At 47.1% G+C, this 18,603-nt stretch overlaps 1 protein-coding gene across 1 annotated transcript in view; it reads left to right on the top strand.

Annotated features, from left to right (window-relative positions):
* Fbln7 (fibulin 7) overlaps window positions 1–7,871 on the top strand; it is a 39,406-nt gene extending 31,535 nt beyond the window's left edge. Inside the window, 6 exon segments of the mRNA XM_037205210.1 lie at window positions 340–403; window positions 468–537; window positions 540–567; window positions 1,708–1,845; window positions 4,412–4,550; window positions 4,826–7,871. Coding sequence (XP_037061105.1) covers window positions 340–403; window positions 468–537; window positions 540–567; window positions 1,708–1,845; window positions 4,412–4,550; window positions 4,826–5,198 — 812 coding nt within the window. The 3' untranslated portion in view covers window positions 5,199–7,871.
* The last annotated feature ends 10,732 nt before the right edge of the window (window positions 7,872–18,603 follow it).

The raw sequence follows: 18,603 nt of genomic DNA on the forward strand, positions 1-18,603 counted from the left end.
GCCAGGCGGATCTCTGTAAGTTCGAGGCCAGCCTGGTCTATAGAGCGAGATCCAGGAGAGGCACCAAAACTACACGGAGAAACGGAGAAACCCTGTCTCGAAACAAACAAAAACAAATTTCTCAAAATGAATCTCGAACTTCACACTGCACATGTCCCGCTGTTACATCGCTCCCTCACGGGTCCGGGTCCTCTCCCGCGCAGTGGTTTAGGTTCAACTACTTGTCATTCCTTCCCTGCCGTACAGTATGCACGGGAGATAGGGTCTCGCCAGCCCCGGGGCGCACGGCAGGTGCCGGGGGCGGTGTGGTCGGGCACTGAGCGTGTCTTCTTCCCGCAGCGGCCCCCGAGGGCGGCGTGGCCGGCGATGCCGCCTTCAGCCGCGGCGCACGCGCTGCGGCGCAGTGTGTGGAGCGTGGAGGCGGCACTGAGCGTGCTTGCAGCGAGGCGGGTGGCGCGACGCGCCAGCCGCGCGCCGCGCTGCGCGCAGGTGGAGCAGGAGCAGCACTGCAGCTGCGAGGCGGGATTCCACTTGAGCCGACCGCGGGCAGTGACAGCGTCTGCCAGGGTAGGCTCCGGCTCCGCGGGGGAGCGGGATCGCGGGAGAAGAGGCGGGGACGTGAGCCTGGGAACCCAGGGTCCCATCTGCAGCCCTGGGACGGAGTGCGGGGTGGGGCGAGGGCCTTCCTGGGCGTGATCTCAGAAATACCTGCGATTTGCCACCGAGAATGAAATTAAAGGATAGACTTCAGGACGATTCTGGAGACTGCACGCCCTTCTTGGTTCTCCTCCCTGCGTACCCCTCTTATCTGCCCACGGCTGGGCTCCAGTAGGGTGCATTGGGGCCTTCTCTGAGACAGTGTAGACAGCAGATGGAGTGCTAAGGATATGCATTCAGTCTCTAGAGTGCTTGCCTAGCATGCACGAGGCCCTTCGTCCAATCTCATCACCACTTAAATTTGGAGTGACAGGCAAAGGTTGTAATCTCAACCCTTGGGAAATGGAGGCAGGAGGACCAGAAGTTCAAGGTCATCTTCTGTAACACAGCGGCAACGGGAGGAGGAAAGCAGCCTGGGGTGATAGCCCGGAACTACTGTGCCCAGTCGTGACCACAACCTCCTCCCTGCCCCCTGGCAGCGTGGGAGGGAGTTGCTGGGAACACTTATGGCAGACAGAGCCAGGGATGTGGGCACACACTGAGACTCGCTCGCTAGCCACCTCCTCTCAGTTTAGCGGACTCTAGAGCGGCTCCGCCCTGAGATCTGGCCAGCTGATGCTCATTTCACAGCATCAGAAATAAAAACACTCCCCACCCGCTTCTAAAGCGGAGTCTTACTATACAGCCCAGGCTGGCCTCCGACGGAGATCGGTGCCTCAGCCTCCCAAACACTGGGGTTACGGGCCTGCTACACAGGCCGCAGGGCTCCCTTACTCTGCATCTCCATTGCTGGAGATGAGGAGAGCCGAGATGGGTGTCTGAGTCTGGTTCTCCTCCCAGACTGTGGTACTTGACTTGCTAGGCTTTGTAGAGTTTCCCAGGTTAGACTGAGGACCCCCTCCCAAGTCCCCCACATCAGCATCTTCCACTCCTCCCTTCAGCCTTCTTGGCCCTTGGGGGGGGGGGGGGGGGGGGGGGGTATCGATGTCTTGCGGTACAGCTTGTCGCTTTATCCGCGACACTTGGAATCAAGGGCACTTTCGTCCCCAGATGTGAATGAGTGTGAGATCTATGGGCAGGAAGGACGCCCCCGGCTCTGCATGCACGCCTGTGTGAACACCCCTGGCTCTTACCGCTGTACCTGCCCCAGCGGATACCGGATCCTGACTGATGGGAAGAGCTGTGAGGGTGAGTGAGACGCGGTGACCACGAGGCTCGAGGTCACCCTCCACACCTGGTCACCCGCTGCTGTTATGTATGACCCCTGCTCTCATCCCTGAGTCCCATTCAGGAGTGATTAGGCTAAGAGAATCAATGATCTGGGCACACATTCAATCTTGGAAAAGAAATTAAAAAGAACTCTCAAAGATCAGGCTATCCATTCTACACAAATCAGCAGTTGAACCATCGAGCCTCTTCTGACCTCATGTGAGTGACATTTCTAGGTAAAGTCACTTCCTCTTATTCAGCACTGCCTTCAGCCAGACCTGAACCCAAAGGCCAAGAAGCCAGCCAGAGTCCACTTTATTGGAACCTGAAGGGACCTAGGAGGCTTCATGGCCCTGTGTGTCCACATACTAGTGTCCTCTGACTACAGGTGCTGTATCTCAGCTTAGCCAGGCTCGACAGCCCTGGCCATGTGTGGTGGCTAGCTGAGGACAACAGACAGAGCCATAGCTGAGGACAACAGACAGAGCCACCAATGACAGGCAGGAGCGAGGAACAGGGCTCATAAGAGCCTGATGACAACCGTGGCTGGAAGTATTCATCGGCCACCAGAACTGAGCCCAGGCTGAAAACAGAGACCGACAGCTGCTCAGGCCTCCTTTCGCCAAACTCCACTACACACCAGAAGACCTGGGAATCAGAAGGCCTGGAAGCCTAGGCAGACAGGCCAGGCCAGTCAGTCTCCCAGGGACAGAGAAATAGATTAGAGGGTGGGTTGTAAATGCAAACAGCTGGCTCAGGTTCTACTTAAATGCCACCCTGTCCCCAAGGATGATAGGGCTGAGATTTCTGTTTATGGTGCAAATAAGCACCTTCATCAGCAAGGAATGTCTGCAGGTAGAGTGAGAATAGGGGGTAGAAAGGAGAGGCTGAAAGCTGCAGGCACCATGGTGGACACCAGAAAATCTAGCGGAGCCTGGGCAACCCAATAGGAGGCATCCTGTTACCATACCTCCTCTGAAGACAAACACAGAGATTAAGAAACCGAGACACATCAGTTCTTCATATTAACACAATCAGAATATAGTAGCCCCCCCCCCATCCATGGGTCAATACCCAAATTCAGAATAGTGTCAACCCTACATGTATGATGTTACTGTCCTACAGTAAATACCTAGCGTTATGAAGTTTAATTTATAAATTAGGCAGAGCAAATATTAACAACGAATAGTGAGATAAATAGCTATAATATACTATAATAAAATTTATTAAAAGCTAATGAACTGCTTGTTTCTAGAAATTTTTATTTAATATTTTCAAACTACATACAGTTGGCCACAAGTAAGTCAAACCATGTATAAATTGGGACTGCTGTATACAATTCAGGCCTGATGGCAAAGGAGAGTCTCCTCTTGCTCATCTTGATTAGGAGTTGGGGCTGCAGGGGACCTCTGGGGAGAAGGCAGCTGCTTCAGGCTCACATTGGGAGGATGTCCAGGCCTGACTCCCCCATGGACTAAGGACACTGAAGGGCACCCAGTGGGTGTCAGAAAATGGCTCTGAACTATGGAGGAGAAGGCAAAGAGAAAGGGCAGGAAGCTAAGCCACAAGCTGACTTGGAATATAAAGAGAGAGGTAGCTCTCTGGTGACATCTTGTTGGACTCCAGTGTAAGCCTCAGAGGAGTGGGCAGCTGGGAACTAGAATAGGAGATGTCCAGATAGCCATTCTCACATCCACCCATCCACACTTGCGCGCATCCACCCACCCATTCATCCACCACCCATTCATCCACCATCCACCCATCCACTCCATCATCCATCTCACAGCACTCATATGGGCCCACATAGGACTTGGGAAGGGACAGCCTCCAGCTGGGTAAATTCACGGGATGTTTGTAAAGAGCACAGAGAACTCTTATAAAAAATGACCGAGTCGAGATGTCTGCTTTCGGTATGGGATGTGGTTAAGGAGGCAGACATTCCTAAAGGGTTGAGTCTGAGTGTGAGGACAACCATGGGTAATAAGGAGACTCAAAAGCGCCTGAGACTGAGGAGGTGGCAGGTGACTGGTAACACTCATTCGGTCACTTGTCACAGCCCAGGATAGGAAGACAGCATCCCAGGGAGGGGGGGGGATTCACCACCACAGTCCTAGAGAGCTTCTGAAGGACCTCCATTCCAGATGTTGAAAGAAAACAGAATGCCTGATAAGGTTCTTGCTGCAAGGGGATGGATCCCCGGCACTCCCGAGCCGGCCCGCCTAGTGGAACGAGTGAGCTCCAAGTTCAGTGAGAGACCCTGTTCAAAAAATAATGTGGAGAAGTGATTGAGGAAAATTCCCAAACTGTCAACCTCTGGTCTCCACACACGCGCACACACACACACACACACACACACACACACACACACTCACTCACATGAATGTGTGCTGCCCCCAACACACACAGAGTAAGTGTTGGGTATTTGGAAAATTTACCCTTTGTGGAGTCTCCCATCCCGTCGCCTGTGGGGGTTTCAAGTGGCTGTATGATACAGGAAAGTCAGGAAGATAGATTCACAGCCTTCATTGTGTCTCCTGAAATACAGATGTTGATGAGTGTGTGGGTCCACAGCCCATGTGCCCCCAAGGGACCACATGCATCAATACTGGAGGAAGTTTCCAATGTGTCAGCCCCGAGTGCCCCGAGGGCAGCGGCAACGTAAGCTATGTGAAGACATCTCCCTTGTGAGTAGATCCAGGGCTGCCCATGGCTCGGCATGCAGTTAATGGGGGTGGTGGGAGGCAGATAATTTCATCATACACAGGAAATATGAAAGACAGGGAAGCTTCTCTGAGCTTCCATTTCCCCTGTAATTACCAACTCACATGAAACGCAGACAATTTGTTCTTCAAAAGAGATACTAGAGTCTACAGGAGTGTGGCCTCTTCAGAAGGGCAGATGGGGCAGCCCCTCTTGAGTTTTCCCAATCCTAACTGTCTCCATTTTACCCCTGCTCCAGCCAGTGTGAGCGAAGCCCCTGTCCCATGGATAGCAGGCCATGTCGCCACCTGCCGAAGACCATCTCCTTCCATTACCTCTCTCTACCTTCCAACCTGAAGACACCCATCACGCTCTTCCGCATGGCCACAGCCTCAGTTCCTGGCCATCCTGGGCCCAACAGCCTGCGCTTTGGAATTGTGGGTGGGAACAGCCGTGGCCACTTCGTAATGCAGCGCTCAGACCGACAGACAGGGGAGCTCATCCTTACACAGACCCTGGAGGGGCCTCAGACTCTGGAGGTAGATGTTGACATGTCAGAGTACCTGGAACGCTCCTTCCAGGCCAACCATGTATCCAAGGTCACCATCTTTGTGTCTCGCTATGACTTCTAAGGATGCCATGACAGTCGGGGGACTGAGATTTGAGATCTGGGCTGATTTCTCTTTCCCAAGGACACAACTGTAGGCAAGAGCTGCGATGGTCATTTCTCCTCTCTGTCAGGCTCCCATCCACTTGGCCTGTTCACCCAGACTTTTAGAGCAATGTACTGTGCTCTGTCTCACATGCTGGCACAGGGAAGCCAGAAAACAAACGCTGTACCACCATCACACTTTTTTCCCCCTCTGCTTTAAGCCCCACTGTAGTTACCCACTTTGGAGACAGAACAGAATCTCAGAATGCTGTGTGAATGACTGTGTGAGTCTGAAATGAGCTGAGGTGGGGGAGGAGCTCCTGGTGCGTGTCTGAGACAATGGCCAACTGTTCTGCGTTGAGGTTGCCAAGCTTGTTCTGACTGAATCTGTTCTCGCTCTGTTAATGGTCTAATACTCCTGTGAGCCTTCTTCTCAGGGGTCAATAAGAGAGAGAGCCTGGTAACCCCAAGTGGATCCTTCTAGATCAAGGAGTCAACATTAAATCATGGATTCTGCCAGGTTTCTTCACTTTACAGAAAACATGTCTCAAAAACATGACCCAGTATTATGGCTGTGGAAATAGAGCCTGCTCCTGTCTGCCCATCTGACTTCTCCCTGAGCTGGAGAGGGCCTTCTAGGAAGGAATAGCTCTCTTCCTGCCCAGCTTGGACGTAGAGGGACAAGAGAGTAAGAGAGGCAATGTTTAAGATTGCACCTTTAGTTGGCAATCTCCATCAGTACGGGTTGGTCACATGGGAGACTGGTAAGAACGGCATCTGGCCACGGAATGTTTAGAATACCCCAATTGTCTTTCATTTCATGGCTTTCTTCTTCTTCTTCTTCTTCTTCTTCTTCTTCTTCTTCTTCTTCTTCTTCTTCTTCTTCTTCTTCTTCTTCTTCTTCTTCTTCTTCTTCTGCTGCTGCTGCTGCTGCTAGAAGAACCAAGAGGTGATGACTTCCAGATGAATGAAGCCCTGAGAAGTTTCCAGAAAACTCTGTGCAGCGCTGAGAAGTGGGTGGGGTGGGGAACCATTCCAAGTAAAAATTTAAAACTAGATGGGTTGAGAGGCTTTCCGATGTCCAAATACACATCGATCTACTGGTAATATTGCCTTATATACATTTTATTTAAAAGATATTTCTAGAGGCTAAGACAGGCGGATCGTGAGTTTGAGGGCAGTCTGGATGACATAGTGGGACTATGTCTCAAACAAAACAAGGCAGGAAGAGGAGCAGAGGGGGGCTCAGTTGGGAAGGTTGTTGTCTAGCATGCACGAGGCCCCAAGTTCATTTTCTGGTTGTGCATATCTTGGCTACATAGCCAGTTTGAGACAGGCCTGGACTACACAAGACCCTGTATCAAGCAGAAACAGAAGGAAGGACGCCAGCTCCCCATTTCCCATCTAAATCTTCGTGTTTGTTCAGCTAGGAAGCTGAACTAGGTGCCCCTAGTTTAGTGATAAGTCTAGTATGCAGCTCCTAGGAGAGCTTGTCCCTGGCCTCTTCTGTGAGACAAAGACGGAGACTCGTCCCATGGCTTCAGCGGCGGTCTCTAATGACAGGACAAGGGCCTGACGATGCTTTTCCAGGTCCTTATGTGACTCATTAAAACATTATCCAGAGTCTTGTGTCTCCAGTGAATGGTAGTGTGATGGTTTATGATGGCGACTCTGGTGTCCAACAGGCCTTGTGCTCAGTGGTACTTTTCTCCACCGAGATGTGTCATCGGCAAAGCGCCTCTCACTTAGTGCCTACCTGCCTGCCTCAGACTCTGTCGTGTGGATTATACTTAGGACCTTCCTCCTCTTCTCTCCTGTCAGTCAGCTTTCTGTTACTGTAACTAAGTAGCTGCGACAATCCACTCACGAAGAGAAAAAAGGTTTATTTTTGCTCTCAGATCTGCTGGCTCTCTTGTTTTGGGGGCCATGACAATGGCAGGAGGCAGAGCAAAGCCTGTTCACCTCATGGCTGGGGGTAAAGACAGCAGAAGACCTTGTCTCACAATCTACTTCAATAGCATGCCCTCCCATTAGACCCTCCCACTCCCCGATACTTCCAAACACATGGGATTTCGGGGAGCCATTCTGGATCCAAACTGCAGCAAAGCTCTCCTGTTACTTTGAGAGATCTGCTTCTGGGTCTTCTTAAGGCTGCAGTCTGTGTTAAGTCGGTGTGACTGGCTGTCAGTGTGTATTAGTTTACATGTTTCTCTGAGTAATAACGGATCCAAGGACTGAAAATGCACAAACTAGAATAGCATAAGGAACCCCATATGTCATCATCAGCTCCAACCCTCAGCGCCTGCCAATCACCTCCTCCTCCTCCACATGATGACTTTGAAGGAGGCCCTAGATGTGATATCATTCCATCTGTATTTCATCCTCTACAGCCTGACCCCAACATTATCCACATTCAATGTTATCTAGAAGTTCAACAGCAGGGCTCACAGGATGGCTCAGCAGGAAAAGGTGTTAGCTACTGAGACTGACAGCCTGTCTTCAATCGCCAGGACCTACATGGTGGAAGAAGAGAATCAACTCTCACAAGCTGTCCTGCGATCCCTCCATTGTGCTGTGTCCACTCACATCCATATTCATTGCAAATAAATAAACAAGTAAATAATATAATTAAAAAACAAATTTAACAATGGTTCATCAATACCTCCAGCCACTCAGTCATTGTTTAAATTTCTCTGATTGACTTGGGTTTTTTCTTTGCTTGAATTAGGTCCATGTGGTATAATTTATTGATAAACTTTAACATGTAGCAGGGAATCCTCACATTTCAGCACATATCAGATGACATGGAGGTTTGTTAGAGAGCAGAATATTGAATTGTTTATTCTTTTCCTTCCTTCCTTCCTTCCTTCCTCCCTCCATCCCAACCTCCCTCTCCCCCCCTCTTTCTTTCTTTCTATTGGTTTTGGGGTATTTTAGGGACAGATTCTGACTATGTATCCCTTGGCTGTCCTGGAACTCGCTCTGTAGCCCAGGCTGGCCTCAGACTCAGAGATCTGCCTCCCAAGTGCTAGGATTCAAGGTCTGTGCCACCACCACCTGATTGGATTGTTTATTCTCATAGAATTTCTCACACTCTGGGTTTTCCTGAGAGCTTTTCTATAGAACCTGTAAATGTGATCCTCTGTCCTCTCTCTTTCATATATACCTGTGGTTCTGTTCAGATAGTTCATGAAATTTGCATTGTCTTTATTATGAAAAATTCTTTATCAGTATTGGCTGGTACCTCAAGTGGAAGGCACATAGTATCTGTTGCTTTCTTTTTAAATTTATTTTATTTGGGGCTGGAGAGATGGCTCAGCAGTTAGGAACATTTGTTTCTTTTTCTTTTCTTTCTTTCTTTTTTTTGTTTTTTTTTTGTTTTTTTTTTTTTTTTTTTTTTTTTTTTTTTTTTTTTTTTTTTTTTTTTGTTTTTTTGAGACAGGGTTTCTCTGTGTAGCTACGGAGCCTGTCCTGGAACTTGCTCTGTAGACCAGGCTGGCCTTGAACTCACAGAGATCCACCTGCCTCTACTTCCCGAGTGCTGCGATTAAAGGCGTGTGCTGCTGCTGCTGCTGCTGCCGCCGCCGCCGCCGCCGCCGCCGCCACCACCACTGCCTGGCATCTTTTTTTTTTTTTTTTTTTTTTTTCTTCTTCTCTTTTTTTTTTTTTTTTTTTTTTTTTTTTTTTTTTTTTTTTTTTTTGGTTTTTCGAGAAACACTTGTTTCTTTTGCAGAGGACCTGGGTTCGGTTCCTAGAACCCTATTGCAGTTCCAGGCCAGCCAGAGATACACAGTGAGACCCTGTCTCAAAACACAACAATAATAATTTTATGTCTTGGAAAACATCTCCCAGAAAAACATCACCAATAGTGCTGGTAACAATAGTTCTTTTGTGTTTTGTTTGTTTGTTTGTTTGTTTTTATCCTCAAGTTTGTTGTCATCAAGCATGAGTGTTGCACAGTTGGTTTGCTTTTTCAAATCACTTAAAATATTCTTTACAGCTCTGGCTCAAACTACAATCCGAATAGTTGCATTTCATTTTGCTAAAATTTTGATTATTTTTCACTATTTGTTTGTTTGTGAGGGGGTGGTGCGTGCCACGCCTGTGGAGGACCACTTGTGAGAGTCTGTTTGATCCTCCTACTGTAGTGCTTCCAGGGCTCACCCTGAGGCAATCGATCCTGGCAGCAAGCGTGTTTTCCACTGAACCATCTCATTGGCTCTGGCAGTCTTAACGACTGCTTGTGATTTCTTTCATTTAATTTCACTTAGTGTGTGTGGGTGTTACCCTGCGTGTATATCTGTGTGCCACCTGCGTGTACCCAGTACCTGCTGAGGCTTCATCTCCAACCCCTCATATTTCCTCCCTCTCAAGAGCCAATTTTCCCTCTTTATCTTCTTACTTAATATAATGGGGCTGGAGAAATGGCTCCATAATTTTGAGCACTGGCTGCTCTTGCAGAGGACCCAGATTAGATTCCCAGCACCACCCACACGGTGGCTCACAACTATCTGTAACTACAGTTCCAGGAGATCCAACACCCTTTTCTGTGGTGTACAGATATATAAATAAGCACAAAACACACACACACACACACACACACACACACACAAAACAATACAAATATATTATTATTAATATAAATAAAAATAAAAGTAAAATAATATAAATTAATGATAGATGATAGCATAATATTCAATGCTTCCTTTGACCTTTTATTATTATTATTATTATTATTAATAACATTGGCTATCGCTCCTCACAGCCATATCCCTTATCAATCCTCTACTTTGAGAATTTACCACGGTTTATTCTCAGAGTTATTTGGCGATGACAGCTAGGCCATTTTTAGTCCCTTGACACTGAAAATGTTACATCAGTGTGTGTTGTTTTTAATATTTTTGCCTTCATGTCTTAGAAGCCAATATTTCCTCCACAAGACATAGGCAGCCTTCTACCCCCCAAAAGGCAATGTATGCAAGGCCCTGTTCCTAACTAAGGCGGGTCCCAGCAACACCATTCTCACGCCTGCTCACTGAGCAGACCCTGCTGTGGAAGGAAGGGCAGGCCCCAGGGCAGGGCTGATCCACCGCCCAACTGTGTTGGACCTCCGAGTAGCAGTCAGCAGCCACCAGGAAGACGGGAGCAGCCAGCCAGGAGATCATGAGCTGTTGAGCAATGGAAAGTTAAGTAGGATTTTGGATGGGTTTTTTAAAATCACTTTATTTTTAAATTGTAACATGTCCAACAGTAGCAAACAAAAAGGAAAATATGCCAAACCCCAACATGCCATCCCAGGGTCACAGTCAACCTGACGGGTTTATAGTCTGAGGTCAGACTGGGATGCGTCACTTTCTTTCCATCAGCCACTGTCCCAGCTTTGCCAAGCCCTCACTACAGAGCTGGAAAGATGAACCCTCCTGACTCTGGCCTTGTTCATGTGAGCGTTTCTCCATGTCATCAATCATCTAGAAATTGCAGAGACAGCCTGCATATCCACTGAGGACTGGTCTCTGCTCTGGTTACTGAAGATAAGATGATGAAGAGATCACTAGATCCCGACCTACTGAAACTTATATTTAGAGGAGGGGATTACAATGTATGTGAAGACAAGAAAAGCATGTGATCAAAGAGGAGCATGAACTGCAAAAATAACAAGCCAGGTGTGGTGGCTCACACCTTTAATTTCAGCTTGTGGGAGGCTGAGGCAGGAGAAGTTCAAGGCCAGCCTGGCTTATGTGAGTGCTAGGCTAGCCTGGACTACGTATGAGACCCTGCCTCAAAAAAAAAAAAAAAAAAAAAAAAAAAAAAAAAAAAAAAAAAAAAAACCACAAACAACAACAATGAAACAAGAGTCAGAGGGGACTGGAGAGATGGCTCAGCTGTTAAGAGCACTGCCTGTTCTTCCAGAGGATCCAGGTTCAATTCCCGGCACCTATAAGGCAGTTCACAATTGTCTGTAACTCCCGTTCTAGGAGACCCAATGCCCTCACACAGACGTATATGCAGGCCAAACACCACTGCACATAAAGTTAAAAAAACAAACAAACGAAAAGTCAGGAAATATTACTTTTCCCTAAATCTGCTACAGTCTTGACTATTCCAGTAAACTTAACAGAGCTTTCTATAAATAAGTAAAATTGAAACAGTAAAGGAGGGCTGTGAGCATACAACCAATGTGCACACGTTATATATAAATACTGCATATCATCCATGCAACCTGCATGCTGCAGACACGCATCATGTGTGGTGACAGTTGGATCACACATCCATGGTGTCTGGGGTTACAGCTCCAGAGACAATCCCACACAGATGTGCTCACAGGCCAGTCTGATGGGGGCAGTCCTTCAGTTGATTCTAGGCCATGTCGAGTTGATAAATAAAGCTCAGTAGGACAGTTACTCATATTGGTGATCTCTGGGTTTGATTGAGAGTCCCTGTCTCAAAAAGGAAGGTGGAAGGTCAATTAAGGATGATTCCCAACATCCATCTTGGACCTCTCCATGTGCACATACATGGGCACCCACACATATCTACGGCCACACACATGCAAAGATATGTTCACAGATATATACTATGCACACATAGAAAATAAAAAGGGGGAAAGATAAAAAGGATCGCATCAAGCATTCTAACACCATTCAATCCAAAGATATACTAAGTTTGTACTTTTATGCTAAGAAATCAGAGTAGGATAATATTAAAAGACTTCATTTCCATAATTAAATCATTACATTTCCATAAGGGCAGAACAGATTGTAAAATAACTGCAATTCACAACATACAATGGTCTCAACTTTGTACCATGGTGTTTCAGATATCATCCAATGGTGTTTTGTGGTGTGACTCTGTGTGCATATCTGTTGTGTGTTTTGAACCAAGGCTACACTGATGTGTGATGCAACCCAGGTGAGCCCGGCCAGAAACACCTCAGATTCATTACATTCTTGCTTCTGAATTAATTTTTGTTCATTACCATCTCAGAAACCTTTCACTGTTGTCAAATATTTTGCAACGCCTTCCTTTAGTTATATGACTCCGTATGAGGTCATCACCTGGTTGAAGAAGCCTGGAGCTACAGCATTATGGTGTCCACCAGCCATAATACTTCCTCAGCTGAGAAGACTCCATGCCTGAGGCTCTGGTTACCTAAGGGTTATTTGGTCACTCTTGTAGTTGGCTTGGGTTCTGTTAAGTCAAAGATGGACCAACAGTTGGGATGCCTGCCCTTGGGGACTCCATGTAATTAGCCCACTCAGAGAGCATGGTGGCCTTGGAGTAATTGGACTTCTGACACCATGACTCAAGTTTCCAGCAGAAGGGACATTTCCTGGAAGGGTCACAGACAGTTCATGGAGAAGTTGGCACTTGAAATGATTCTCTTTAGAGTAAATTTGATGAGAAACACAGGCCACATCCTTCTGATACAAGGATTTCCAACAAAAGCCAGCATTAGCAGAGTCGTGGGAATTGGAGCTGACTCACAAACAAAAGAGTCTGATTGATGCCAAGTAGGTTTGGGTTGATGAGTCCGACCCTCTCCTAATGAAAGCTAAGGTGTTAGCTGTCTAGTTCTTTATCTCAAGGAATCTTCTCACAGACCCTGTTTGGAGAAAGTGGGCTCTACCATATACCAGAACTCACAGCCAGTACACTTGTATAATAAATAGCTTGCCTTCATGTCTTTCTACTTGTGGAAAATATACAGCTGTGCAAAGTTACTTGGCCACTGAGTTGTTCCACAGACCTTGTCTTCAAATGGGATTGCTGTGTTTTCCCTGAGGCAGCAGGATATTGGAGTGAACCTCTAAATTCTTGCACTGATAAGTGACCCAGCTGCTGTAGGATGTCCTGTATGCTGTGAATATATGTTGCTAGGATTGGTTGATAAATAAAATGCTGATTGGCCAGTCGCCAGGCAGGAAGGACAGTGTAGGCAGGACAAGGAGAGAGGAGAATGCTGGGTGGAAGAAGGCTGAGTCAGGAGATGCCGCTAGCTGCCATGATGAGAAGCAGCATGTTAAGATACTGGTAAGCCATGAGCCACATGGCAACTTATAGATTAATAGAAATGGGTTAATTTAAGATATAAAAACAGATAGCAAGAAGCCTGCCATGACCATACAGTTTATAAGTAATATAAGTCTCTGTGTGTTTACTTGGGGGACGTGAGTGGGAGAGATTTGTCCCGACTGCCGACAGGCTGGGACACACACACACACACACACACACACACACACACACACACACTTCAGCTAGATGGCGCCCAACATGGGGCTCAAACCCACGACCCTGAGATTAAGAGAGTAAACACACAGAGACTTATATTACTTATAAACTGTATGGCCGTGGCAGGCTTCTTGCTAACTGTTCTTATGTCTTAAATTAACCCATTTCTATTAATCTATAAGTTGCCACATGGCTCATGGCTTACTGGTATCTTAACATCTGCTTCTCATCATGGCGCCTGGCAACGTCTCTCTCACTCAGCCTTCTTCCACCCAGCATTCTCTTCTCTCCTTGTCCCGCCTACACTGTCCTTCCTGCCTCGCTACTGGCCAATCAGCGTTTTATTTATCCATCAATCATAGCAACATATATTCACAGCATACAGGACATTCCACAGCCCACCCAGCCCCACAGATCTCCTGGGCCCCAGATTGGCGCCATTGCTCACAATGCCCCTTTATGAGCCCCTGATTCTGCCAAGCACCTTCCTATTGCTAAGCCTTTGTCTTTGCTGCTTCTCTCCTCAGCCCCCCACTTGACTGGGGCTCAGAGTCTCCTCAGAAAAGCTTCTCCATCCACCCTTGCCAGTGCTGCCCACCCTCCTAGGCTTATCTTTTTAAGAACTTTTTAGGACTGAGGATGTAGCTAAGTAGCAGAATTCTGTCTAACATGTGAGAGCCCAGGGTTTAAGCCCCACACTGGAGAGGAAAAGGGTGAGTTGATGAAACTTAACTGGGCATGTGTGGTAGTTCACATCTGTAATCCCAGTATTTAGGAGGTTGACACAGGATTGCCATGAGTTCAAAGCCAGCCTGGATTATAAAATGAGTTCGAGGTCAGCCTTGGCTAAAGAATGAGACCTTATCTCCAAGAAAAACCAACCCAACCAACCAAACCCCAAAGCACTTTTCTCCACTTGAAATTATCATTAAACAAATCTTTCTCTACATTCTGGGCCCATCCTGTTGACTGCTCATCCAGTATTCATTTCCCTTTCCACATTCTGAAAAGAAATATTTGGTTCATCGCATCTTCCTTCCTTGTTCTGAGCTAAACTATGTTACCTGCCCCTCCACCAATCCGTATGCTAATGTCTTAATCCTCAGTGCACCAGAATAGAGGCAGGGTCTTAAGTCATTGGAGAGGGCTGTAATCTAATACACCTGCTGTCCATGTAAGAGACAGGACATTAACACACCCTTAGGGGAGATGATATACAGATCTAGTGAGTGGGCAGCCAGATATAAGCTAAAGAGAGGCTTCACAAGAAACCACCCATGGCAACACCTTGATTTCACACTTCTAGACTCCAGGTCTACAAAAGAATATCTTGCTGGTTATTTATCATCATCATCATCATCATCATCATTATTACTACTACTACTATTGTTATTACTATTACTACTTTTATTTTTACTTTTACTTTTATTATTTATGAGACAGGGTCTCACTGTGTGCCCTAGCTGACCTGGAACTCACTATGTAGAGCAGGTTGACCTCAAACCCACAGAAATCCACTTTCCTCTGCCTCTCAAGTACTGGGATTAAAGGTGCATTACCATGACCGGCTCAGTTTTTAAGATTTGTGTGTGTGTGTGTGTGTGTGTGTGTGTGTGTGTGTGTGTGTGTGTGTGCCTGTGAAATTCAGAAGAGGTCATCAGATCCTCTGGAGGTTGAGTTACAGGCAGTCATGGGCTGCCTGATGTGGGTGCTAGGAACTGAATTCCAGTCTTCTGAAAGAGCAGGAAGTGCTATTTCTTCAGCCCTGAACTTTCCATTGTTCAGCTCACCGGGTCTATGGTACTTGGTGATGGCAGCTGTGGCTGACATATGCCTATAATTCCAGCCTGTGTCTCCGTGGAAGATGACCACTCACCTCCCACCCTCCGGCCACCAAGGGCAAATGCTCTGAGTCATTTTCAACAGAAACTCAGGCTAGGGCAGCTGTGAATGAATGGCATTCCTAGACGACTGCTACATCTTGCCGTCTCAGGCGGAGTGAAGAAAATAAGTTTAAAATAAATAGTCTTAAAATAATGTTTTATTATTTTTCGTCTGTGTATGGTTGTTCTGCCTACATGCATGTCTGTGCACCATGTGTGCGCCCAGAGCAGTCAGAAGAAGGTGTCAGATTCCTTGGAACTAGACTTACAGACAGTTGTGAGCCGCCATGTGGGTTCACGTAAAACCGAGTCCTCTGCAAGAGCAGCCAGTGCTCTTAACCACTGAGCCATCTCTCCAGCCTCTGAAGGAATTTTCTTTCTGAATGATCTTTTTCTTTTCCACCAATGAGAGGAAATATCTCATCACAGCTGCTGCTGGAAGTCATCTTTTTGGCAACAAAGGAAGCCAGGAAAGGTCCAAACGTCCTGGTGAGTGGAGCCAAGAAAAATGGAGATGAGTCCCCAGCAGGAATGGATCTGGAATCTTCCCTGCCTCTGGACTTCCAACTATGAGATGACATAGGATTGACGTGGTTTCAGATGACATTCTCACGGAAACCAAAGGCATCCTTACAGACTGAAGCCACTGCAATCCCACCTCCACCGCAGCAGGCATCTTGAAGCAGCCCCGGCCCCCGCCTGCACCATGGACAAGATGATGGACAGGCTACAGAAGAAGAGCTGGCGTCTGAGGCTGGCAGCAGTGAATTTGGCCACCTCTGGGCCTAATGGCAGGCTGGACTCTCTGCCCCCTCACAGTTAGATACAGTGGGTGAAGAAGTGGTACAGTGGCTGGCAGATGCTGGAACCACCAGAGTGCTCTCCTCTTCCAGATGGCAACTGGCCCACTTAGGGTGGAGGTTGCTCCATCAGCTCAGCTGCCCGAGTTATGGCAGGGCGCTGCTGCTGCAGATGCATGCAGGCATGGGCGGAAATGGTCCTGTTCGTTAAGACTGTAGTGTTCTTACCCAAGCATTACTATCCAGACAGAAAGGGGGAAATGAACTAAGACGCCTCCCACCACTGACATTAAGATCACACCACGGACCGAGACACCGGATGGATTTAACTCCTTCTACCTGCTTTACAATTTTTTCCCTTAAATTGTAAAACTGGAGCTGGAATGAATTTGAGAAGGTTCTTAAGACCAATCCCTAGCTTCATCCTAAACACTTGCCTAGCGGGCATTACAAGCCTGTGTGAGCTGAAGTGTGTCCCACATAATGCTGTTTGGTTCTAACGCCTGACACCTCTCAAGAGGACCTTAACTGGAAGCAGGGTCTTCTGCAGATGTAACCAGTTGAAAAGAAGTCATTCCAGATTGTGGCAGGCCTTTAATTGTTTAAGAGGAAACAGACACCACAGAGATGAAAAATGGTGACCAAACCGCTATGGTGATATTTTATTTGTGCTGAAATGTGATTTTATTTGTATGTTAATAAATAAAGTTGCCTGGGGATCAGAGCTAAAAGCAAGCCATTTAGCAAAAGTCCAGTGGTGGTGGCACACGCCCTTAATCCGATCACATGGCAGGCAGAGTCTCTGCGTAGTCAAGGGCACAGCCAAGCGGTGACCCGAACCTTTAATCCCAGTAACAACGATAGAGACCTGGAGGTCTGCATAGACAGGCAGTGACGAGGAAATCATGTGGTTGGGTTTAGAGCCAATGAGAAGGTAGAACAGAAAGGCAATAAAGACAGGTCACAGAGGAGAAGGTCTCTCTCTCAGGGGAAGAGACGGCAGTGACTGGTAAACTAAAGGTAGTCTTGGGCTTCGCTAGTGCTCTGATCTCTTAGGCTTTAACTCTGTATTTGGCTCTGCGTTTCTGATTTACTAAGGCTGTTTAGAATTTCATCTACGGACTGCAATTGTGCTGTGAGAGCCATGAGATACTGAGGACTGCTGGAAACAGCCAGAAGCCAGGAAGAGGCAAGAGAGATTTCTTCCCTAGAGTCTTTAGTGGGAAGTCCCTACTGAAAAGGTGTCCCTGCTGACACCTTTTAGGATTACAGCCTTCAGGACTACGAGAGAATACATTTCTGTTATTGGCACCACCCAGTCTGTCTGGCTTTGCGATGGATGGCAGAGCTAGGACACCAACCCCAGACAACCCCCCATCACCGGCCCCATTCCCCCACCCCCACCAAACATCAGCTGAGCCTACCACCTCCCCTTACGGGGTGGGGCAGCCCCATCCTGGGGAACACTGGGTGCCACCACCTGCTAACTACAGACATCTCTTCCCAATGCGCTTCCAGCTAAGTCACCCTTTCCTTTGCCAAGAATGTGGAGCAAAATGGTGATTTTATTAGTGTAATTGCTGTGCAGTTTAGTCAGGGAGGCAAGCATTTGCAGGGAGCACAGAGTAGGACATTCAGCAGGCCAGTCCTCAAACATTGTGCTCTTTTTCTTTTTCTGAAAGAGACATTCACTAATTTTATATCTAATAACGAGATTCATTGAATTCGGGAATGGGAAGGATTCGGACTCTTGATGCCAACCCTGGATTAGCCTAGAGTCCAGCCTCTCACACCCTAGGACTATAGGTTGTAACTGCACATGATGGTAACTGAAGGTGGTGATGGACAGATGGACAGACACACGCTCTCGCGCGCACGCCCCCACACATGCAACACAATAAGGTTTCTGAACATGACAATCAAAAACTAACTCAAAACCTACTGTGCAATGCATCTGAGGTGTGGCAGCTCCGGGTGTGCCTGCAGCTTCAGTATTACTTTGGTTGTGAACACACAATTCATGCGTTTGGCACTGTGGAGGCCGTCACACCACACTGTGCCCATAAACACTGCCTGAAATACCCAGGCTGAGACGAGGTCATTGTATTATCCAGTACAGCGTTTCTGCTGTACAAACTAAATTTTCTGCTCTTCTAGAAACATAATGGAAGCATGGTAACACAAAGCACTTTTAATGTGCAATGTTTTCCTATTATCATTTCTCTGCTTACAATTATTAAATTATTGTTTCTTTAGATTGTATTGTCCTAGAATATTTGATTTTGAAAATTATTGTTTGAGTTGCTGACTTGAGTCTCATAAGACAAATAATCAGTGAATTATGACTTGGGATTAGTAAAAAGAAATTCCAATTATTTCTGAAATGGCCCTACGCATATTTGGACTATTTTGTATTATGTTTCATGGATTAAATGCATTAGCAATGGCCTCTGAGTCACCAACAATGTGCTGG

This window comes from Peromyscus leucopus, chromosome 4, assembly GCF_004664715.2.
Source record: "Peromyscus leucopus breed LL Stock chromosome 4, UCI_PerLeu_2.1, whole genome shotgun sequence".
Classification (NCBI taxonomy): Eukaryota; Metazoa; Chordata; class Mammalia; order Rodentia; family Cricetidae; genus Peromyscus; species Peromyscus leucopus.